Source organism: Hyla sarda, chromosome 5 (assembly GCF_029499605.1).
Source record: "Hyla sarda isolate aHylSar1 chromosome 5, aHylSar1.hap1, whole genome shotgun sequence".
NCBI lineage: Eukaryota > Metazoa > Chordata > Amphibia > Anura > Hylidae > Hyla > Hyla sarda.
The window spans coordinates 87067332-87092081 of NC_079193.1; the positions used below are offsets into that span (position 1 = coordinate 87067332).

Consider the following 24750-nt stretch of genomic DNA (forward strand, 5'->3'; position numbering starts at 1 on the left):
GCCACTTTGATGTCACCGCTCTGCACTCTCTGCACACTGAAATACCACGCATGCCCAGATGGTGCGCTATCCCCGGCCATGAAGCTGCTTATGGGCAGCGTGAGATTTGAATGTGCAGAGGGAGCAGAGCTGTGATGTCGGAGTTGTTTGGGCTTTCAATCACACTTAAAGGGGTATTCCAGGAAAAAAACTTTTTTTTATATATCAACTGGCTGCAGAAAGTTAAACTAAAGATTTGTAAATTACTTCTATTAAAAAATCTTAATCCTTTCAGTACTCATGAGCTTCTGAAGTTAAGGTTGTTCTTTTCTGTCTAAGTACTCTCTGATGACATGTGTCTCGGGAAACAGTTTAGAAGCAAACCCCCATAGCAAACACCTTCTAAACTGGGCGTTTCCAGAGACATGTGTCATCAGAGAGAACTTAGACAGAAAAGAACAACCTTAACTTCAGAAGCTCATAAGTACTGAAAGGATTAAGATTTTTTAATAGAAGTAATTTACAAATCTGTTTAACTTTCTGGAGCCAGTTGATATATATATATATATATATATATATATATATATAAAGTTTTTTCCTGGAACAAGAATAAAGCTCAGAGCAGTACAACATATTTTCAGAGCACTACACAGTATGTCAGGATATGTGTGTGTTCAGATATGGTATTGACTTTTCCACTTGTAATTTAACATGTATTAAAGTGATCTATGGAGTTAGCTGAGTAAATAGTTACAATAGCACTAGCACTATTGACTTATAGAACTGGAGCCATGCCTTACTAGTGTAAAACAATATGTACTAAAGCACTTTATGCATTAATAGTGTAAAACAATGTTCCCCATCCAGTGAGTGTTGCGAAACTACCACTCCAGTCATGCCACGCCACACTTTAGCTGTCAAAGCATGATGAAATTTGTGGTTTTGCAACAGCTGGATGACCACAGGTTGGGAAACACTGATGTACAGTGTAGACCACTGTTGTTGAAAATGACTTGGATAGCTATGTGAACAATATGCTTCCTAGCTGTGCAGTTAGTTTTGGGCTGTACGTCTGTTAGAATCACTGGAAAATGTGAAGTAGGAATCTCAGGAAGTGACATTATGCAATGGACTGAGGTGTGGTCTATGCAAGTCCAAATTTATGAATCCTTGGGGGTTACCAAATATGGATAAAAGGCAATGTTGCTGCAATTAATTCATTGTACATATGCTGGTTTGCCCTTCCAAATGTAGCCTTCATAATGAAGGAAAGTTGTTCTCCATCTCCTCTGCTTGCCTTAGGGGATTGGGAAGGGTCACTGACATAAAGCCAGGAGACAGTGTCCGACAACTGCCTCCATTACAGAATATCACTGAACAAAGAAATGGGTTATTCTCCAATTCATAATCTATGTGAGCTCAGTGGAAAAGAGAATTTTATTAAACATTACAATTTAAATTTATATTTGAACAATCTGAATATAAATCATAACTTCTGTTATAAAATAATACAGAACCCATGAGGACCAGTCAGTGGTATTATACTTCTACTGCCCACCAGGTCAATGATCACCAGGAGGTCAGGGTGTGCAGAACAGATTTCTATTTTAGCAAGTAAAGAAGGATTATACACTATAAGCAACTAAACCACCAGTGAGACATAACCACCACAGTTTAATCGAGCATCGAAAAGGTTCCACCTGATGGCACTTAGATTAGAGAGGTATTCCCATCTTATAAAGTGATTGCATATCCCTTTACTATCTGTAGGGTTCTGACTTCTGAGACCTCCTCCAATGTTAATTCAACACTGAAATCTCTTTAAAAGGACAAAGTGGCACTCCAAGCCACAGAAATGTCCAAGGAACTGCTGCGGGCCCCATACACATACCGTATATACTCATGTATAAGCCGAGTTTTTCAGCACGATTTTTCGTGCTGAAAACGCCCCCCCTCGGCTTATACTCGAGTGAACTCTCCGCCTGTCAATCCCTTCTCAGTGGTATTCAACCTGCGGACCTCCCGATGGCTGTCTGGGGATGCTGGGAGTTGTAGTTTTGAAACCTCTGGAGGTCCGCAGGTTGAAGACCACTGCGGGCCTTCATCATCATCCAGACCCCCCTTTAGTTATCTACTCACCTCCCCTCGGTGGGAAGGAAGGGTGAGCTGGTCCGGGCCATCTATGCTGCAGGGATCGTCCGGTGGGGAGGGTTAGTCGTTCTGGGCTGTCCATTTTCACCGGGAGGCCCTCTTCTCCGGGCCGACGCTGGCCTAGTGATGTTGCCTTGACGGCGATGCACAGGGACGTCCGTGCACAGCAGACATCCCTGCGCATGAACGTCCCTGTGCGTCATCGTCAAGGCAACATCACTAGTCTGGGGCCAGCCCGGGGCGGAGAAGAGGGCCTCCCAGTGAAAATGGACAGCTCGGAACGACTAACCCTCCCCACCGGACGGTCCCTGCAGCATAGATGGCCCGGACCAGCTCACCCTTCCTTCCCACAGAGGGGAGGTGAGTCGATAACTAAAGGGGGGTCTGGATGATGACGAAGGCCCGCAGTGGTCTTCAACCTGCGGACCTCCAGATGTTTCAAAACTACAACTCCCAGGATGCCCGGACAGCCGATGGCTGTCCCGGCATGCTGGGAGTTTTAGTTTTGCAACATCTGGAGGTCCGCAGGTTGAAGAACACTGATTGACAGACGGTGATGATGAAGGGGAGGGATGATGACAGGGTGATGATGACGGGGTGAAAAGGACAGGGTGATGATGACAGGGTGATGATGACGGGGGTGTTAATGACGGGGGTCTGGATGATGACAGGGGGGGATGATGTATTTCCCAACCTAGGCTTATAGTCGAGTCAATAACTTTTCCTGGGTTTTTGGGGTGAAATTAGGGGCCTCGGCTTAAATTCGGGTCGGCTTATACTCGAGTATATATACAGTAAATGAAGGTGTGCAGCCGTTCCCCTGCACAGGTGTGTTTAGTCACTGTGTCAGCACCGAAACCCCTTCATTCTTAGGATCAGAGAGGGTCCCAGAGGTTGGACCCCCACAGAAAATAAAGTGACAGCAGGTCATAGCAATGTGTCATCAATTGTCATTATGTAAATGTGTATTCGGAGATGTGATCAGTTGTTACATATATTACATATATTAAACGAGACGTGTTGTTTTTCTTGTCTAGATCCTGGTTTTACTAAAGATCTGGTTAGTTAATGAGAAACCATAATAGTTCATGAGAAAAGATAATGCATATCTTTAGATCCAATGAAATCATCTATAAAGTCAGGTTACCTGCTATGGCAAAGCTTTGTAAAAGGGAGAAGCCAATGGCTTTATGTCCAATATTCACATTTACAGAGTACTGTCTGTGCACGGTTTTACATCACAGAGCAAGCACAGTTCTGCTGACTGACACCGGAGAAAGTCAACAAACTTCTCATCCCTACCAGCTTAGCGGAGTTCTTTGGATGCACTGGGATGGTTCGTTTTTCCTGTATCAGATTACTGTACAGTGGCTGGTGTAAAGACTACCCTTCCCAGAATGCAAATCGCCTGCAAGGAATAAAGACGTCTGCAGAATCCAGCTACGGATGATAATCCAGCCTGTGTATTTGCAGCATTTTTTTTTATAGAATTTCTATTTCTATAGAATTTTCTATAATTATCTATTTATATAGAATTTTTCTACATGTTTTTTTAAAAATGGATATTTCACATGGTTTGTATCCCCTGTGCTATACTTCGTTGATATGATTTTTGTTATATTTTAAGGGGAACATGTCACCAGTACTGGTCACATAAAACAATGATATTACTGCATTTAGTAACCTCCTTTATTTATGAACATGTAGGGCACAAGTTAAACATTTTTGCAAATACTTATAATTTCCTTACTTATTTCCTTTCCCCCCTTTGTTATCTGCTCATTGCCTAGGTTACTGACCACTGTTTCGCTCTAGAAGCGATGGCTGGGCTGGTGGCATCACTTTGCAGTAAAGGGTTGAGTGGCCAGGATCACACAACAGCTTGTGCATGGATGCTGGCCCCCCCAGCTTGCCACCTTATCGCCTTCTCTTTATGTATAGATCAACACTATGGCTCCGGGCAATCTGCATTAATCATGCAGCCATTTGGGAGACAAATAGACACTGAGCTGATGAATGTCCCGATGCTGCTATGAATGGTTTCCAGAGCAGCATCGGGAACACATATTCAGGCCAGCAACAGTGACATCACTATAACACTACCGGCCTGAAGAATCAATCAATCAAGTAGAATGAGCCCGCCCAGAAAAACAACAGGAAGTGGCATCGGGCTCAGCATGGTACAGCGGTAAAAAGGGCAGGTGGAAATAACCCTCTAATATATAATTGTGAGGTCAATAAATTGTGAGGTAGAATTTAAAAATAAATTTAATTTACACCATACATTTTTTGCACCATTTTTTTCTGCACTACAAATAACATGTTAACAGCATGTTCACAATGTGGGATAAATAACATAACATTTATTTTGGACTTTGTGTATTTCATTAACTTTTTTGTTTTAACTATACTTTGAGTAACCCTCAGTTATTTTTTTTTAGCAATTTCTTGGGTGTAATAGGAGTACAATCATGGCAAGCCAGGAAGCCTTCACTAGGCCCACTACCATAACGACCCAATAGCATTCAGCAAATGTGTTGTGGGAAGGGGAGGTGATTTGATTTAACCACTTAGATGCCATGGATGTTAGTGGTCTTAGCAGCTGAGATCAGAATTAGCAGCTGAGATCAGAATTATTTCTGATTCCAGCTGCGGTTAACACCCAGCACCTTCCATGTGAGGAGTTTTATATGTCCCCAGTGCACCAAACCTTCAGACTTGCTAGAAATTTGCAAAACTGTAGCATATTTAGCGATTTTATGCAAAACTATTCTTTTATTCCGGTTATGTGAAAACACAGAATTTTTGTATGGTATGACTAAGGTCCAGTTTTAGGACCGAAACGCGTCACCTTGTCATGTTCTCCTGGTCTTTTTGGCTTTTATTGGAATAAAACATCCTGTTCCCTGATATTCGCTCTGGACATTTTGCTTCTGTTTGTTGGTTCCAGTCGGTGTTGCCCACGCCGGTCCTGGCGCGACGGGCTGAGGGAGTGAGCTGGACTATATACTTCTTTGCTTGCAGTTACACAGAATTTTTGCTATGATTTTGTGCAGATCACAATGTGTGCAAAAACAGCACATGTAAATATACCCTTATATTTTATTTTAAAAAAATTCCTCTATAACGGTCCTTCTTTAGAAGCCCTCTGTTCTACATGAAGAGACGGTGGTGTGTAAGTTAACCTATGGAGGGTTAGTATGAAGATATTGGGCCTCATTTATGAAAACTGTCTAAGAGAAATCAATACAATAAGACATGCCCTGTATTTATCTGCTATAGGTAATGTGAGTACTCTGGAGGGTATTGTGTTTTCAGTTAGTTCTCACACAGCAGATTTGCAGAAACTTATGTGATTGTTTGATACATATAAATGGGGTTTGTAAAAATCCATGCACCTGCCTCAAAACCAACCACATCCAGATGTATGGGATAGGTTTTCTGTTGCAGTTCCACAAAAAAACTGCCACGTGTGAACATATTCTTAAAGTTTTTCACCATAGTGCCAGTTCCCTGTATCAGGTATGGATGTGTCAATAATACATACCGTAATAGTGATATGCTTGAAAAGCTAATGAACATAAAGGATCTTAACTAAATTTAGTTCCGATCGAGAAAGGCATAAAATCCTGGAAATAAAAGCATAAAATGTATTGTGTAAAAATAGAAAAATATGTAGTAGACAGAAACAAGCCTCCTCATTTATTGCTGCCATTCGGTGCTCCATACAGCAAGAATTCGATAGCTTAGTAATGGATATGACAGACACTGAGTTAGTTACGTCCAGACCACATCATAAATTAACATTTTTCAGCAGTGGCTAAGTAAAAACGTATGTTTTATTCTTCCATTAAGCAGAAGCCAAATGAAACAGTCGTCTGCGTTTTGCGGCATTCATTGATGAAATCACTTTGGCATATGTATTAACCTCTTACTATCTTTAATTGGTAATACCTCATGGATTGTTAAAGCGCAACTGTCATGAAATTTTAGTGTAATAACCTGCACACAGCCTTTGTACTGTGTGCAGGTGTTGTGTACAGCAATTATTTTACCTCATATTTGCAGGCTTTCGTAACGCTAAAAAGTGCTTTTAATCAAAGCCACTGACGGTCGGATAGGCGTGTTGCGAGGTACGCGATGCCCCGCTGATGCCACGCCCACCCACACGCCCACTTTGCATCTCAGTGCTGGGACTGCTGTGTGATTGACACACAGGTCCCAGCGCATGCGCCCTTCAACTAATGTAACGTGCGCGCTGCTGCATGTCATCCAGCGAGCGCTTGCTCCTCCGGCGCTCTTTGCACCTAGCCCTGCGCAGGCACACTGAGGAGGACGGCGGCGGCGGGAGTGAGCGCTCGCTGGAGGAGCGAGCGCTTGCTGGATGACACACACGTTACATTAGTTGAAGGGCGCATGTGCTGGGACCTGTGTGTCAATCACACAGCGGTCCCAGCACTGAGATACAAAGTGGGCGTGTGGGTGGGCGTGGCGGTGGCGGGGCATCGCGTACCTCGCACCACATCTATCCGACCCATCAGTGGCTTTGATTAAAAGCACTATTTAGCGTCACGAAAGCCTGGAAATATGAGGTAAAAAACTTGCTGTACACAACACCTGCACACAGTACAAAGGCTGTGTGCAAGTTATTACACTAAAATTTCATGACAGTTGCGCTTTAAAGGGTACCTCTCATCAAATAAACTTTTGATATATTTTAGATTAATGAATGTTTAATAACTTTCCAATAGCATGTTAATGAAAAATATGCTTCTTTCTATTGTATTTTTCCCGATCAGTCCTGGCAGCAAGCATTTCTGACTCATGCTGGAGTCCTAAACACTCAGAGCTGCCAGCCTGCTTTGTTCACAGCCTGTTTGGCTGTGAACAAAGCAGGCGCAGGCTGGCAGCTCTGAGTGTTCTCCTTTGTGAACAAAGCAGACTGGCAGCTCGTAGTGTTTAGGACTCCAGTATGAGTCTGAAATGCTTGCTGCCAGGACTGGTAGGGAGACCCCTAGTGGTCATTTCTTCAAAGTGGAAAATGAAATAGAAAGAAGCATATTTTTTAATAACATGCAATTGTAAAGTTATTCTGCATACATTAATCTATAATATATCAAAAGTTTTTTTTGATGAGAGGTACCCTTTAAGCACAATGCAATCCCCTTTCCTATACAGAACATTAAAGATAAAGAGAAAATAAGATTCCCTTTGTAATTCTCTATCAGGCAGTCCTGTTCACACTTGCTAGATTACGTATAATTTTTATCAATGTATTTGCTTAAAAGGGTAACATGGTGGGAGAGGAAACTTTTCGGTAGCCTACTAAAGAAATGTTACAATGGGCACTGTCAGACTCAAAACCTTTTTATATGTTATGCATATTGGCAAAACATTAACCTTTCTCATATAAATGTATCTCCTTTTTATATAAATTATGGATCATAAAAAAGACCAATAGGGGTCCCTTTAGCATCCAGAACATAATCCTGTCTGGCTGCAGCATCATTTTTGTCCCAACAGCAGTATAGAGGGATTTGGGAGCCAAATACAAATGCTAGACACTTAAAAAAGAATCTGCATGACCTAGTAAGTAATATAAGCATTATTTTGTTTTCCATGATATGACAGGTGGGCTTTTCAGTGTCCTCGAAACTTTATCTATTACTATAGCTTTGACACTGGTGGTACTATTGTAAGTATTTGTTAAACAGTATGACTAGTGTCCATAAAGGAAATGTGTCATGTTACAAATGCACTCTAATCTGTAGGCAGCATGTTATAGAACAGGAGGAGCTGTGCAGATAAGATATACATATTCCAGGGTAACTAGTAACTTAATTATCTAAACCTCTGGCTATTGTGGGCTAAGGAGTCCAGTGGGTGGTCCTAACCGGAAATGCCTGGATGATTAGAGGTTTAGATAAATAAATTACCAGTTCCCCTACAGCTTTTCCACAAATATGTGCATCAATTTTTTCAGCTCCTCTCGCTCTATAATATGCTGCCTACAGATTAAACTGCATTTTTTACTTGACAAGTTCCCTTTAAATTTTTTTAACTGAACAGTATTTGGAAGCATAATCAATAAATGTATGCATCCCCACAAAGTGACAGTTCATGGTTTGCCAAGCACAATTTGGCCCTACCCAATTGTAATAATAATACCTAAAGTGTCCAAAGTGCTATAGATGGGCATTAGAGATGAGCGAACTTACAGTAAATTCGATTCGTCTCGAACTTCTCGGCTCGGTGGTTGCTGACTTTTCCTGCATAAATTAGATCAGCTTTCAGGTGCTCCCGTGGGCTGGAAAAGGTGGATACAATCCTAGGAGACTCTTTCTTAGGACTGTATCCACCTTTTCCAGCCCAGCGGAGCACCGGAAAGCTGAACTAATTTATGCAGGAAAAGTCAGCAACCACCGAGCCGAGAAGTTCGTGACGAATCGAATTTACTGTAAGTTCGCTCATCTCTAATGGGCATGCTGGTAGTTGTGGTTTTGCCACAGCTGGAGGAACACTAGTTGGGAAACACTGTCCTAGACAATCTGGCAAGTGGGGCATATCTCACTTCACTGATAGAAATAATTTGCTATCTAGAGACAGCTTCCATGCCCCAGACATTTAAAAGGATTCCTAAAAGTCAGTTTATTAGGGCCAAATGAATCTGCAGCACTGAAGAGGAGTATGTGAAAAATAAGGAGATGTTAGTTAAGAAATTTGTGGAAAGAGGACATAGAGAAGAAGAAGAGGTTAAAAAAGTGGGAGGCGAGATACAGGAGATTCCAAGACAACAATTTAGACATAGAAAAAAGAAGGATAAAAAGAAACCATCTGATGAATTTGTCTATTTGGGCACATATGACAAACATGCCCGATTAATTAAAAATACTGTAAAGAAATATTGGGGTCTCCTTAAGGCGGATGCAAAATTTGGCAAAATGTTTGGCAGCATGCCCCGTTTAAGTACAAAAAACGGGAAATCATTAGCTAACAGCCTGGTGAAGGCTGATGTTAAAAAGAAGAAAATTGCAAAACAGACTTTTCTAAAATTCAAGAATAAAGGTACATTTTCTTGCCTGTCATGCTCTAATTGTTCTGGCATTATTAAAAGTGATCACATTGTCCATCCATTGTATGGAACTAAGTTTCCTATCAAGGGGTGGTACAGTTGTGAAACAAAACAGGTGATTTATATACTTAAGTGCCCGTGTGGCAGAATTTTTGTAGGTCAATCGATGCGAAGAGTGAAATACCGGATCACGGAACATCGTTCGGTAATCCGGAATATACTTGCTAAGAAAAAAGCGGTTGAGGAAAGTAATAAATACAGTGAAACGGGTGTTGCCAGACATTTTGTTGAACAGAACCATAGGATCAGTGAACTGAGGTGGAGGATAATTGAAGAAATACAAGGTACCACTGAAAGTGAAATAAAGAAACTGATATTACGTGAAGTATATTGGATCGAGACACTAAAGTCATTGAGTCCAAATGGACTTAATGAATCATGTAATTTTGGAGTATACCTGTGAGATGTCATCTTTTATGCTGTCCGTAGTTCCATCTATTTTCTTGATATATGTCAGTTTTTAAGTATGTGATTTTAATCTTATTATTCTTGTTTATAGAGATAAGGTCTCGCAAGATTGACACGCCGATGTAACATGGTGGTGGTGAGCACGTGTGGGATACTTGAGAAAGGAGGCGTGGTCTCCGAAACGACGTAAGGTGTCGACCCATCTCCAGTCTGTTCCCCTTCGTGAGAGGAAGGTCCATGTGCTAAAGGAAGCCCGGACATGGTGTGAAGACTTCCTACAGCTTGGAGAGTGTCGAGCGCATCCGTAGAAGGTGTACTTTGGGTGAATTGTAATTTTGTAATATCTACTTCTTACAAAGATTTTGCCTAAAATATTGTGAATTTTTTCAAGATTTTCACTAAAAGCTATTTATAAAGTAACAAAGTTGTTGGTGGTGTTTTTCACTTTTGCTACTTATATCTCACTTCACGACATCCACAGAGACTGCAATATAGCAATATAGATTTTTATTGCTAGACTGGTACTAGAATGCTTTTCCAAAATGAATTTACAAAATAATTTGACTTGTCTGATACTTTGCAAACCTCATCTAGTTGTTGGCCAGCAGTCAAAGAATGAAGTAGTCAGTACAAGATGGGTTCCCCCCCCCCCCCCCCCCCCCCCTATGGCCACAGCGCTCTCCAGGTTCTGGACTAGAGTTATTGCACTATATAGTTTTTCATTTGTAGCCTGCTCTACCCCATGCCAGCAGTAGAATGATTTAATAGAGCTTTTTCCCTAATTAGGTTACATAAACTGATAAAAGAATCCAGTGAGGGTCAAGGCCATAAAGCAAAGCCTGTTAGCGAACATTGTTTGGGGTCTTCTAAGATTTTTATGCATGATTAACAATTTCCAAATTCTAATCATTCTGCAGGAAAAGGAATGTTTACATTGGAATCTAAAAGTCATTATAGACTGCTCGCCGAGCATAAACAAGCGCCGCCAGTACCCCGAAATGAGTATGATCTGGAGTGACGCTTTCAAGGCTAAAAAGATGAATTTATGACGTCCATAGTCAGATATGAAAAGGCGAGACTGCACTGCAGTGTCTCCGGGGCAGTGATGTGGGATAAGACTTTCCAATCCATGGGGCTTAGCGTGTCTGGTGCATACTTGCTCAATTATTCCACTTATACAACATGCAATAGACTAGGATAAAACGGGAGCCTCCAAGGTGGTTACTGGAGTTTAAGACACATGTAATGTATTCAGGCAGCACACCAACAAGTCATAATTCTGTAAAATGTTAACTTACCTTTGATTTTAACTGCCCTTCTATTCTGCAGAAAAAGTACTAACTATAATAAGATGAAAAGGCTCGACTTTTATATAACACACGAGAAACTATACATGGGAACTAAATATAGTAAAACCTTTGCAAAAGACCACCTCCTTATCCAGATGACATTTTCTATGACATATTTTTAGTCTACCATAGTAGCTATTTTCTATAGCAGACTACTTTTAATGCAATTGGGGATGGTTTTCTTAAAGAGGTTTCATTGTATCTAAGATTACGGTCTACTGGTGAAGTTTTTTTTTTTTAAAGAAATCAGCTCTGTTTTTCTTATCCTGGATAACCCCCTTCAGGTAACCAAACCTTATCCCCTATCCACAGGATAAGAAATAAGTGTCTGAAGGTAGGGGCCTGGCTACTTCCCTATCCTCGGAGCAGAGCGCCCCCACAAAGAGACGTGAGGGAGTGACTTACAATCACTGGAGTACTCCTTTAACTATAACTATTCAACAGATAACTATTAGCACAGTAAACAGTCTTATAGACTATCATTGTTGGCTATGTTTATATCATGTTTGTAGCATTTGTTCACCGTATATGTTAAAAAAGGCCTCTGTTTCTACTGTATATAATGCATTTGACATTTAGTATACATAAGATATAGCATATGTGGCATTTTTTGTTTTGTTTGTTTTTTTGGACTATATATATATATATATATATATATATATATATATATATATATTTACCCTTGATGATCTGACCTGAAGACAAAACAATGCTTAGACTTTGTACATCTCAACTCTTGGAGCCCAATACGCAAAATCTGTTCTCTTGTATAAGGTTTCGTTTTTTGCTCTATTAATGCACAGATGAAGGCCACAAACTAGCACTCTGCACATGAAACATCAGAGTTGGACCTTTTTATATGTAGAACGTAAAATGATATGATAAAGCAAACAGCTTCAGAACCTAGAACTTCACATACTGTCAAGACTACATTTTATGTACAACAAAATATTTCTGTTTAACTATATCAACAGGAAATAGAAAATATTAATACAAGATGAGGCCCCTTTCACACTATAAAATTCATCCAATAAAAGATCCGTTATAAACCTAGAAAAGCTTTAAAAACTGATGTTAAACGTCCATTACAAAACCGCATTCAAGTCTATGGGATGTTTTTATTATACGTTATGAACCGTTATAGCCAGTCATGAATTAGTTGTGACGGAAGAAAAAACGACACATGCACAAATTTTTCTGGCAAACAGATGAGCCTTTATGTCATCCGTTTGCACCTGGTTTATAATATCTGTTATTACTTCTGAGCATGCTCAGAAGAGGTGACATCAGCAGACTCCTGCAGTGCTGAGGGACTACTACTTCTCCCATCATGGAACAGACTTGTTTCCATGATGGGAGTAGTAATTCTCCGGCTGCGGGAGTCTGCCGGTGGCTGGGGAGGCAACATTAGTGTTTGTACTACAACCCCCATTATGGAACAGACTCTGTTCCATGATGGGGGTTGTAGTACAGGGACTGAAGGATTGATCACACCTGGTCTCACTTCTGAGACTTGATGCAATTAGAAGTGATCAAACAGGGGAACAGGTGGCATGGTCCACAACCCTGCAATGTATTTCATTTTAAAATTCCCCGCCGGGAGCCCTGAATGGCCGGTACTGAGGAGCCATTCAGGGCTCTGGGTGGGGTTTTCAAATAGAAGCCCTGCGGTGGGGAAAGATATATAGAATCGCTGTGGGGGCGGGTATATGTCTGGCCCCCACAGCGCTTTTATATATCCTGCCCCCCGCAGCGCATTTATATATGTTCCTCCCGCAGTGCATTTATATATGTTCCCCCCCGCAGCACATATATATATGTACCCCCCCCCACAGCACATTTATTTATGTACACCCTGCAGTGCATATATATGTTCCCCCCCGCAGTGCATATATAAGCCCCCGGCAGCGCTATGAATGAAAAGCATTCTACAGCAGCGCACCTGGCCGGAGCGATGTGCTGCTGAAAGAATACTTTTCATTCATAGCGCTGCGGATGCATATGATTATAGAAACGCTGTGGGTGCCAGACATATGGATATATGTCTGACCCCTGCAGCGCATCTATATACAGATGGTGCTGCAGCACTATGAATGACAAGTAATCTTTCAGCAGCACATCGCGCAGGCCAGATGCGCTGCTGTAGAACACTTTTTATTCATAGCGCTGCAGGGGGAACATATATAGGCGCTGCGGGGGGGAACATATACATGCGCTGAGGGGGCAGGATATATAGAAGCACGGTGGGGGCCAGATATATTACCCCCCCTGCGATTCTATATATCTTTCTACACCGCAGCGCTTCAATTTGAAAACCCTGCCGAGCTCTGAATGGTTCTTCAGTACCGGCCATTCAGGGATCCTGGCGGGGAATTTAAAAATGAAAGTATATACATCGTACATAGCAGGGGAGTGGAGCATGCTGCCCATTCCCCTGTTTAATAACTTCTAATCACATTGGGTCTCCTCAGCCCCTGTACTACAACCCCCATCATGGAACAGAGTCTGTTCCATGATGGGGGTTGAAGTACAAACACTAATGTAGTCTCCCCAGCCACCGGCAGACTCCCGCAGCCGGGGAACTACTACTCTCATCATGGAAACAAGTCTGTTCCATGATGGGAGTAGTAGTAGTCTTGGCTGTGAGAGTCTGTAGGCAGAGGTGTTAAAACGGCCGTACATGAGGGATGTTATAACGGATCCTAACGGATGACCATGCTCGTTATTTTGACGGACATTATTCAGCTGTTAGCACCCGTTATTTCATCCGTTATTATACATCCGTTTTTACACACAAAATGGATGTTTAATAACGGATGAATGCTCATAGTGTGAAAGGAGCCGAAGCTAAACATATCATTTAACTCAGAAACAAATAACTATAGTTAAGCACTATCACTAACTTACCTGTAGGGGTGCTACTGCGGAATGAAGAAGATGGAGTGATGGGTGGAGTGACTGGAGGGGTGAGGCTGCCACTGCCATGGCGGGGTGGTGTTGACACATTCCCACGGGTTACAGAGCTTGACAATGTCAGTGAGAGTTTTGGCTGAATTTTCTTCTTTAAGGTTTCTTGTTCGCGTCGAGCTGCATCAGTCATAAATCTATGATAAAATAATAAGAACGTCAATCCTTGTACAAGAAGTAAATATAGTGCTGGACGAATATTAGGCATTTTAGCTATTCTGAATGTAAGGAAAATGACTAGTGTTTCGGTACTGGATATTGTACATTCATCTTTGGAAGATTATTTTGAAACAAATCATATCCTTTATATGCAGCTTCATGTAATACATCAGGCAAACAGTTCCTGGGGCTCAGAAAAGCTGTCAGTTTTTGACCTGTTAAAAAAATAATTGTTTGTCGGACGCACATTGTCCTGTGTAATAGGAGATGTGGGGCTGATAAACTATAGAAGTAAAGGGTCGTATGAACGATCCAGCTTTCATTCATATGGCAAAGCCTGCCTGATAGGTGAGCCATGTAATATGGTAGTTAAACAAGCAACAATCCAGGTGATCGGTGCTCTCTGCCTATTTAATACTACCCGCTAGGCCTCATTTACATGGTAGAATTTCTGAAGAAAATTTTCGCTCGAAAATTCCGTTTTGTTTTCAATGGGATACTGCTGCACCATGCACACAGCAGAATTTCCACGGTGGAAACATATGTCATGGAAATTACGATTCTGGTCTCCGCAGAAAGAATTGACATGCCAATACTTTCTGTGAAATCTGCTCGGAAATGCATTGCTGTATATGGAGATTGCACATTTCAGAGTGGTCCTAGCACCGGCATGTTCTGCCCTCCAAGGGGCATTCCGCTGCTCAGCGTTTGGAACAAACTGTTCCAAACGCTGGAGTCTGTGCCAGGAGCTCGTGATGTCAGCTGTACCCCTTTAAGTTTTCCCCATGGACATTCCGCCATGTGAACATAGCCTTAGACTGCACAGTGACTCTACTGATAAGTAGAATGGTGACAACCAGTTTTTAATTAATTGATACATTTCAAAGATGAATGAGGCTATGTTCACATGGTCAGAAAATTTGCGGAATGTCCGGACTTTTGATTAATCTGCGGGTGCTAAGACCGCTGGGAAATGTGCTCTCTCATAGATGGCAATGCATTTCCTTGCAGACTCAGCAGAAGGAAGAGACGAGTCTTCTGACTCAGCAGAAGGAAGAGACGCAGGAATCTGAATTTCTGTACCAGAAACATTTGGCGCAGAAATTCTGCCATTTGAACAGTGCAGTAGAATTCCATTGAAATCAATAGAACTCTGCGTAAGCAGAATGTCTGTGCGGACATTCCTGACAATTTCCACCAGTGTGAACCCAGCCTAACAGAGGCACGGCGAACCCCTGGCTACGCCTATCTGATTGTTGCTGGCTGTGTACAAAAGTGTTTTTTGAGATAATAAAACCTGCAATAAAATAGATAAAGGTAATGCAGGACTGATATTCTAAGCACATTTAACAATCATTTACTATTGCAAACCCGACATGTTTTGTCGGGTGGTGCACCAGATTCTGTCGCATTGCGCCAGAAATTCTGTCTGCGCCAGATTTTGCGCCAGAATTGAAAAAACCCTGACTAACTCTCCATTTTGCTAAGAAAACACAAAAAGGGGGCTTGGCCGCCGGGAAAAGGGGGTGTGGTCTCTGAAAAGGGGCGTTTTCCCGACATTTTCACAAAAACCCAACATATTTACTAAGGTTTCCATATAAAATTGGTGGATTTGAGCTGAGGAAAACCAGGCAGATCAGAGCATGTGTAAAAAAAAAAAGCAAAGTGTAGGGAAAGTGGAAAATTTAGGGAAACCTTAGTAAATATTTAAAACTTAAAACCCACAAAGAAACCTACACTCCACTCTTAGTAAATGAGGGCCATTGTTGTTACTTTAAGGCCCAAACATCATGACAGTTGTGCTTTAACTATTCCTTTAATGTATTCTATACACATTGTCCAGCATTGTAAAAAAATTATAAAAAATACTGCACTATATATTTCTTTTGCAGTGCCTGTCTATGTAGGGGGACCTCTACTGGCAACTATCAGGCCCGTAGTGTTCAACACGTATGCTTTTCCTGGTACGGATGCTGAGTGTACATAATGTTGAGTGCTGGCTCTCTAGTGCCACCTATTTAGACAATACTATGTTAGACAATGCTTGACCCCTACCGCTCCACATGTCTGCAGATTTTACCACCACAAATATACAGGTAAAATTTGCAGTGTCCACTTTATCACAAGGACATTACAACACGTTTGTGAGACTGTATACTGTATGTCGGGGGAGATTTATCAAAACCTGTGTAGAGGAAAAGATGCTGAGTTGCCCATAGCAACCAATCAGATCGCTTCTTTCAATTTTGCAAAGGCCTCTGAAAAATGAAAGAAGTGATTTAATTGGTTGGTATGGGCAACTCAGCAACTTTTCCTCTGGACGGGTTTTGATAAATCTCCCCAATAGTCATGTATGTTTGTTGCAGGAGCCAATTGAAAATGAGATCTGGTTAGGACTATGGGATTTTATTGTGTTTGGAAAGAAAATTAATAAGGCTTTTTGTTGTGCAGGATTTAGCACTACAATGGGTAGAGTATGGCTAGAAACATTGGCAACATTAGGAGAAAATAAAGGAAAATATCCTTAATACCATTAGATCAAGTGGAAATTTTTTATAACAGTTGGATTTCATGGCTGAGTTGATAAAATGGGGCCCATTTCCACAAGCAAAATGAGCTATAAACATGAGTGTGTTTGTAAAGTATCTATTGAGACTGTTCCAAACCAAGCGTTTGAGAGCGATCCAGAACAATTACAATCAGTGTTTCCTAATTTAGAAAAAAGGCGCCTAGTTCACACTAATACAATATTAAGACGTGTCGCCATCTTTCACTGCTCTGTCCTACTGTTCTGACCTTTACTACAGATGACATTATGGACATTGGGGCAGATGTATCACTAGGATGGGGTCGGAATAACATAAACATGGGGGGAGATTTATCAAAACTTGTGCAGAGGAAAACTTGCCCATAGCAACCAATCAGATTTCTTCTTTCATTTTGCAGAGGCCTTGTTAACCCCTTAACGACGCAGGACGTATATTTACGTCCTGCGCCGGCTCACGCGATATGAAGCGGGATCGCGCCGCGATCCCGCATCATATCGCGTGGGTCCCGGCGCTAATCAACGGCCGGGACCCGCGGCTAATACCACACATCGCCGATCGCGGCGATGTGCGGTATTAACCCTTTAGAAGCGGCGGTCAAAGCTGACCGCCGCTTCTAAAGTGAAAGTGAAAGTGACCCGGCTGCTCAGTCGGGCTGTTCGGGACCGCCGCGGTGAAATCGCGGCGTCCCGAACAGCTGATCGGACACCGGGAGGGCTCTTACCTGCCTCCCCGGTGTCCGATCGACGAATGACTGCTCCGTGCCTGAGATCCAGGCAGGAGCAGTCAAGCGCCGATAATGCTGATCACAGGCGTGTTAATGCACGCCAGTGATCAGCATTAGAGATCAGTGTGTGCAGTGTTATAGGTCCCTATGGGACCTATAACACTGCAAAAAAAAAGTAAAAAAAAGTGTTAATAAAGGTCATTTAACCCCTTCCCTAATAAAAGTTTGAATCACCCCCCTTTTCCCATAAAAAAAATAAAACAGTGTAAAAAAAATAAAAAATAAACATATGTGGTATCGCCGCGTGCGTAAATGTCCGAACTATAAAAATATATCATTAATTAAGCCGTACGGTCAATGGCGTACGCGCAAAAAAATTCCAAAGTCCAAAAAAGCGTATTTTGCTCACTTTTTATATCATTAAAAAATGAATAAAAAGTGATCAAAAAGTCCGATCAAAACAAAAATCATACCGATAAAAACTTCAGATCACGGCGCAAAAAATGAGTCCTCATACCACCCCATACATGGAAAAATAAAAAAGTTATAGGGGTCAGAAGATGACATTTTTAAACGTATAAATTTTCCTGCATGTAGTTATGATTTTTTCCAGAAGTGCGACAATATCAAACCTATATAAGTAGGGTATCATTTTAACCGTATGGACCTACAGAATAATGATAAGGTGTAATTTTTACCGAAATATGCACTGCGTAGAAACGAAAGCCCCCAAAAGTTACAAAATGGCGTTTTTTTTTCGATTTTGTCGCACAATGATTTTTTTTTCCGTTTCGCCGTGCATTTTTGGGTAAAATGACTAATGTCACTGCAAAGTAGAATTGGCGACGCAAAAAATAAGCCATAATATGGATTTTTAGGTGGAAAATTGAAAGGGTTATGATTTTTAAAAGGTAAGGAGGAAAAAACGAAAGTGCAAAAACGGAAAAACCCTGAGTCCTTAAGGGGTTAAAAAATGAAAGATGTGAGCTGACTGGTTGCTATGGGCAACTTTTCCTCTGCACAAGTTTTGATAAATCTCCCCCATAGTCCTTAGTATAAGAGATATTACTAAAGGGGTACTCTTTAAAAGTCAAAGATGTTTTCAAATCAGCTGGTGCCAGGAAGATACATAGATTTGTAAATTACTTCATTTAAAAAATCTGAAGCAATATAAGTATTTATCAGCTGCTGTATACTATAGAGAAAGTTGTGTAGTTATTTCCAGTCTGACCACAGTGCTCTCTGCTGACATCTCTGTCCATGTCAGGAACTATCCGGAGCAGGAAAGGTTTGCTATGGGGATTTGCTCCTGCTCAGGACAATTCCTGACACAGACAGAGGTGGCAGCAGAGAACACTGTGGTCAGACTGGGAAGAACTACACAACTTCCTGTGGAGCATACAGCTGCTGGTAAGAACTGAAAGGGTTCAGATTTTTAAATAGATGTAATGTATAAATCTGTTTAACTTTTTTCCAACAGTTAATTTGATTTTTTTTTTTCCTGCAACCGTCATGATGTTTGGGCCATATAAAGTAACAACAGTGTGTTAAATGTGCTTAGAGTATCAGTCCAGCATTATCTGTATCTACTTTATTGCAGGTTTTATGATCTCAAAAACACTTTTGCATACAGCCAGCAACAGTCAGATAGGCATGGTCAGGGGTTTGCTATGCCCCGAGCTGCCACACTTATCTCCTTTCTTGCAGCTCTGGGGCCGCTGTGTGATTAACACACAGGTCCCAGCGCATGCGCCCTGAATCTCTTTTAAGTGCTGCTGGCAAGTTTACCGAGCTCCCTCTCCACTGGTTGCTGTGGTCACTAGAGGCAGAGTGAACCCGCTCTCTGCCTCCAGCATAACGCACCACAGAGAGCTGACAGGCTGTTACGCCGAGCGCTCCGGGTCCCCGCTCCTCCCCGGAGCGCTCGCTTCACTCTCCCCGCGGCAGCGCTCCGGTCACGTCCTCTGACCCGGGGCGCTGCGATTCCGCTGCCAGCCGGGACGCGATTCGCGATGCGGGTAGCGCCCGCTCGCGATGCGCACCCCGGCTCCCCTACCTGACTCGCTCTCCGTCTGTTCTGTCCCGGCGCGCGCGGCCCCGCTCCCTAGGGCGCGCGCGCGCCGGGTCTCTGCGATTTAAAGGGCCACTGCGCCGCTGATTGGCGCAGTGGTCCCAATTAGTGTGTTCACCTGTGCACTTCCCTATATCACCTCACTTCCCCTGCACTCCCTTGCCGGATCTTGTTGCCTTAGTGCCAGTGAAAGCGTTCCTTGTGTGTTCCTTGCCTGTGTTTCCAGACCTTCTGCCGTTGCCCCTGACTACGATCCTTGCTGCCTGCCCCGACCTTCTGCTACGTCCGACCTTGCTTTTGCCTACTCCCTTGTACCGCGCCTATCTTCAGCAGCCAGAGAGGTGAGCCGTTGCTAGTGGATACGACCTGGTCACTACCGCCGCAGCAAGACCATCCCGCTTTGCGGCGGGCTCTGGTGAAAACCAGTAGTGGCTTAGAACCGGTCCACTAGCACGGCCCACGCCAATCCCTCTCTGGCACAGAGGATCCACTACCTGCCAGCCGGCATCGTGACAGTAGATCCGGCCATGGATCCCGCTGAAGTTCCTCTGCCAGTTGTCGCTGACCTCACCACGGTGGTCGCCCAGCAGTCACAACAGATAGCGCAACAAGGCCAACAGCTGTCTCAACTGACCGTTATGCTACAACAGTTACTACCACAGCTTCAGCAGTCATCTCCTCCGCCAGCTCCTGCACCTCCTCCGCAGCGAGTGGCCGCTCCTGGGATACGCTTATCCTTGCCGGATAAATTTGATGGGGACTCTAAGTTTTGCCGTGGCTTTCTTTCCCAATGTTCCCTGCATCTGGAGATGATGTCGGACCTGTTTCCCACTGAAAGGTCTAAGGTGGCTTTCGTAGTCAGCCTTCTGTCCGGAAAAGCCCTGTCATGGGCCACACCGCTCTGGGACCGCAATGACCCCGTCACTGCCTCTGTACACTCCTTCTTCTCGGAAATCCGAAGTGTCTTTGAGGAACCTGCCCGAGCCTCTTCTGCTGAGACTGCCCTGTTGAACCTGGTCCAGGGTAATTCTTCCGTTGGCGAGTATGCCGTACAATTCCGTACTCTTGCTTCAGAATTGTCCTGGAATAATGAGGCCCTCTGCGCGACCTTCAAAAAAGGCCTATCCAGCAACATTAAAGATGTTCTGGCCGCACGAGAAATTCCTGCTAATCTACATGAACTTATTCACCTAGCCACTCGCATTGACATGCGTTTTTCCGAAAGGCGTCAGGAACTCCGCCAAGATATGGACTCTGTTCGCACGAGGCGTTTCTTCTCCTCGGCTCCTCTCTCCTCTGGTCCCCTGCAATCTGTTCCTGTGCCTCCCGCCGTGGAGGCTATGCAGGTCGACCGGTCTCGCCTGACACCTCAAGAGAGGACACGACGCCGTATGGAGAACCTCTGCCTGTACTGTGCTAGTACCGAACACTTCCTGAGAGATTGTCCTATCCGTCCTCCCCGCCTGGAAAGACGTACGCTGACTCCGCACAAAGGTGAGACAGTCCTTGATGTCTACTCTGCTTCTCCACGTCTTACTGTGCCTGTGCGGATGTCTGCCTCTGCCTTCTCCTTCTCTACAGTGGCCTTCTTGGACTCTGGATCTGCAGGAAATTTTATTTTGGCCTCTCTCGTCAACAGGTTCAACATCCCGGTGACCAGTCTCGCCAGACCCCTCTACATCAATTGTGTAAATAATGAAAGATTGGACTGTACCATACGTTTCCGCACGGAGCCCCTTCTTATGAGCATCGGATCTCATCATGAGAGGATTGAACTTTTGGTCCTCCCCAATTGCACCTCGGAAATTCTCCTTGGACTTCCCTGGCTTCAACTTCATTCCCCTACCCTGGATTGGTCCACTGGGGAGATCAAGAGTTGGGGGTCCTCTTGTTCCAAGAACTGTCTAAAACCGGTTCCCAGTAACCCTTGCCGTAACTCTGTGGTTCCTCCAGTAACCGGTCTCCCTAAGGCCTATATGGACTTCGCGGATGTTTTCTGCAAAAAACAAGCTGAGACTCTACCTCCTCACAGGCCTTATGATTGCCCTATCGACCTCCTCCCGGGCACTACTCCACCCCGGGGCAGAATTTATCCTCTCTCTGCCCCAGAGACTCTTGCCATGTCCGAATACGTCCAGGAGAATCTAAAAAAGGGCTTTATCCGTAAATCCTCCTCTCCTGCCGGAGCCGGATTTTTCTTTGTGTCCAAAAAAGATGGCTCCCTACGTCCTTGCATTGACTACCGCGGTCTTAATAAAATCACGGTTAAGAACCGCTACCCCTTACCCCTCATCTCTGAACTCTTTGATCGCCTCCAAGGTGCCCACATCTTCACTAAATTGGACTTAAGAGGCGCCTATAACCTCATCCGCATCAGAGAGGGGGACGAGTGGAAAACGGCATTTAACACCAGAGATGGACACTTTGAGTATCTGGTCATGCCCTTTGGACTGTGCAACGCCCCTGCCGTCTTCCAAGACTTTGTCAATGAAATTTTTCGTGATCTGTTATACTCCTGTGTTGTTGTATATCTGGACGATATCCTAATTTTTTCTGCCAATCTAGAAGAACACCGCCAGCATGTCCGTATGGTTCTTCAGAGACTTCGTGACAACCAACTCTATGCCAAAATTGAGAAATGTCTGTTTGAATGCCAATCTCTTCCTTTTCTAGGATATTTGGTCTCTGGCCAGGGACTACAGATGGATCCAGACAAACTCTCTGCCATCTTAGATTGGCCACGCCCCTCCGGACTCCGTGCTATCCAACGCTTTTTGGGGTTCGCCAATTATTACAGGCAATTTATTCCACATTTTTCTACCATTGTGGCTCCTATCGTGGCTTTAACCAAAAAAAATGCTGATCCCAAGTCCTGGCCTCCTCAAGCAGAAAAAGCCTTTAAACGACTCAAGTCTGCCTTTTCTTCGGCTCCCGTCCTCTCCAGACCTGACCCTTCCAAACCCTTCCTATTGGAGGTTGATGCCTCCTCAGTGGGAGCTGGAGCTGTTCTTCTACAAAAAAATTCTTCCGGGCATGCTGTCACTTGTGGTTTTTTCTCTAGGACCTTCTCTCCAGCGGAGAGGAACTACTCCATCGGGGATCGAGAGCTTCTAGCCATTAAATTAGCACTTGAGGAATGGAGGCATCTGCTGGAGGGATCAAGTTCTCCTGTTATTATCTACACCGACCACAAGAACCTCTCCTACCTCCAGTCTGCCCAACGGCTGAATCCTCGCCAGGCCCGGTGGTCTCTGTTCTTTGCCCGATTTAATTTTGAGATTCACTTTCGTCCTGCCGATAAGAACATTAGGGCCGATGCTCTCTCTCGTTCCTCGGATGCCTCAGAAGTTGAACTCTCTCCGCAACACATCATTCCACCTGACTGCCTGATCTCCACTTCTCCTGCCTCCATCAGGCAGACTCCTCCAGGAAAGACCTTTGTTTCTCCTCGCCAACGCCTCGGAATCCTCAAATGGGGTCACTCCTCCCATCTCGCAGGTCATGCGGGTATCAAGAAATCTGTGCAACTCATCTCCCGCTTCTATTGGTGGCCGACTCTGGAGACGGATGTTGTGGACTTTGTGCGAGCCTGCACTATCTGTGCCCGGGATAAGACTCCTCGCCAGAAGCCCGCTGGTTTTCTTCATCCTCTGCCTGTCCCCGAACAGCCTTGGTCTCTGATTGGTATGGATTTTATTACTGATTTACCCCCTTCCCGTGGCAACACTGTTATTTGGGTGGTCGTTGATCGATTCTCCAAAATGGCACATTTCATCCCTCTTCCTGGTCTTCCTTCTGCGCCTCAGTTGGCTAAACAATTTTTTGTACACATTTTTCGTCTTCACGGGTTGCCTACGCAGATTGTCTCGGATAGAGGCGTCCAATTCGTGTCTAAATTCTGGAGGGCTCTCTGTAAACAACTCAAGATTAAATTAAATTTTTCTTCTGCATATCATCCCCAGTCCAATGGACAAGTAGAAAGGATTAACCAGATCTTGGGTGATTATTTGCGACATTTTGTTTCCTCCCGCCAGGATGACTGGGCAGATCTCCTCCCATGGGCCGAATTCTCGTATAACTTCAGGGTCTCTGAGTCTTCCTCCAAATCCCCATTTTTCGTGGTGTACGGCCGTCACCCTCTTCCCCCCCTCCCTACTCCCTTGCCCTCTGGTCTGCCCGCTGTGGATGAAATTTCTCGTGACCTTTCCATCATATGGAGAGAGACCCAAAATTCTCTCTTACAGGCTTCATCACGCATGAAGAAGTTCGCGGATAAGAAAAGAAGAGCTCCCCCCGTTTTTTCCCCTGGAGACAAGGTATGGCTCTCCGCTAAATATGTCCGCTTCCGTGTCCGTAGCTACAAGTTGGGACCACGCTATCTTGGTCCTTTCAAAATTTTGTGTCAAATTAATCCTGTCTCTTATAAACTTCTTCTTCCTCCCTCTCTTCGTATCCCTAATGCCTTTCACGTCTCTCTTCTCAAACCACTCATCCTCAACCGTTTTTCTCCCAAATCTGTTCCTCCCACTCCTGTTTCCGGCTCCTCGGACATCTTCTCGGTCAAAGAAATTTTAGCTGCCAAAAAAGTCAGAGGGAAAAATTTTTTTTTAGTGGACTGGGAGGGTTGTGGTCCTGAAGAGAGATCCTGGGAACCTGAGGACAACATCCTAGACAAAAGTCTGCTCCTCAGGTTCTCAGGCTCTAAGAAGAGGGGGAGACCCAAGGGGGGGGGGTACTGTTACGCCGAGCGCTCCGGGTCCCCGCTCCTCCCCGGAGCGCTCGCTTCACTCTCCCCGCGGCAGCGCTCCGGTCACGTCCTCTGACCCGGGGCGCTGCGATTCCGCTGCCAGCCGGGACGCGATTCGCGATGCGGGTAGCGCCCGCTCGCGATGCGCACCCCGGCTCCCCTACCTGACTCGCTCTCCGTCTGTTCTGTCCCGGCGCGCGCGGCCCCGCTCCCTAGGGCGCGCGCGCGCCGGGTCTCTGCGATTTAAAGGGCCACTGCGCCGCTGATTGGCGCAGTGGTCCCAATTAGTGTGTTCACCTGTGCACTTCCCTATATCACCTCACTTCCCCTGCACTCCCTTGCCGGATCTTGTTGCCTTAGTGCCAGTGAAAGCGTTCCTTGTGTGTTCCTTGCCTGTGTTTCCAGACCTTCTGCCGTTGCCCCTGACTACGATCCTTGCTGCCTGCCCCGACCTTCTGCTACGTCCGACCTTGCTTTTGCCTACTCCCTTGTACCGCGCCTATCTTCAGCAGCC

General features: G+C 44.2%; 1 protein-coding gene across 3 annotated transcripts in view; it reads right to left on the reverse strand.

The window, feature by feature from the left end:
• The window catches only part of JAZF1 (JAZF zinc finger 1), a 332763-nt gene that overhangs the window by 54264 nt on the left and 253749 nt on the right, over positions 1-24750 (reverse strand). For all 3 annotated transcript variants that reach the window (XM_056519867.1, XM_056519868.1, XM_056519869.1), the window contains one exon: positions 13927-14123. In XM_056519867.1, coding sequence (XP_056375842.1) covers positions 13927-14123 — 197 coding nt within the window. The remainder of the gene's footprint in view (positions 1-13926; positions 14124-24750) is intronic.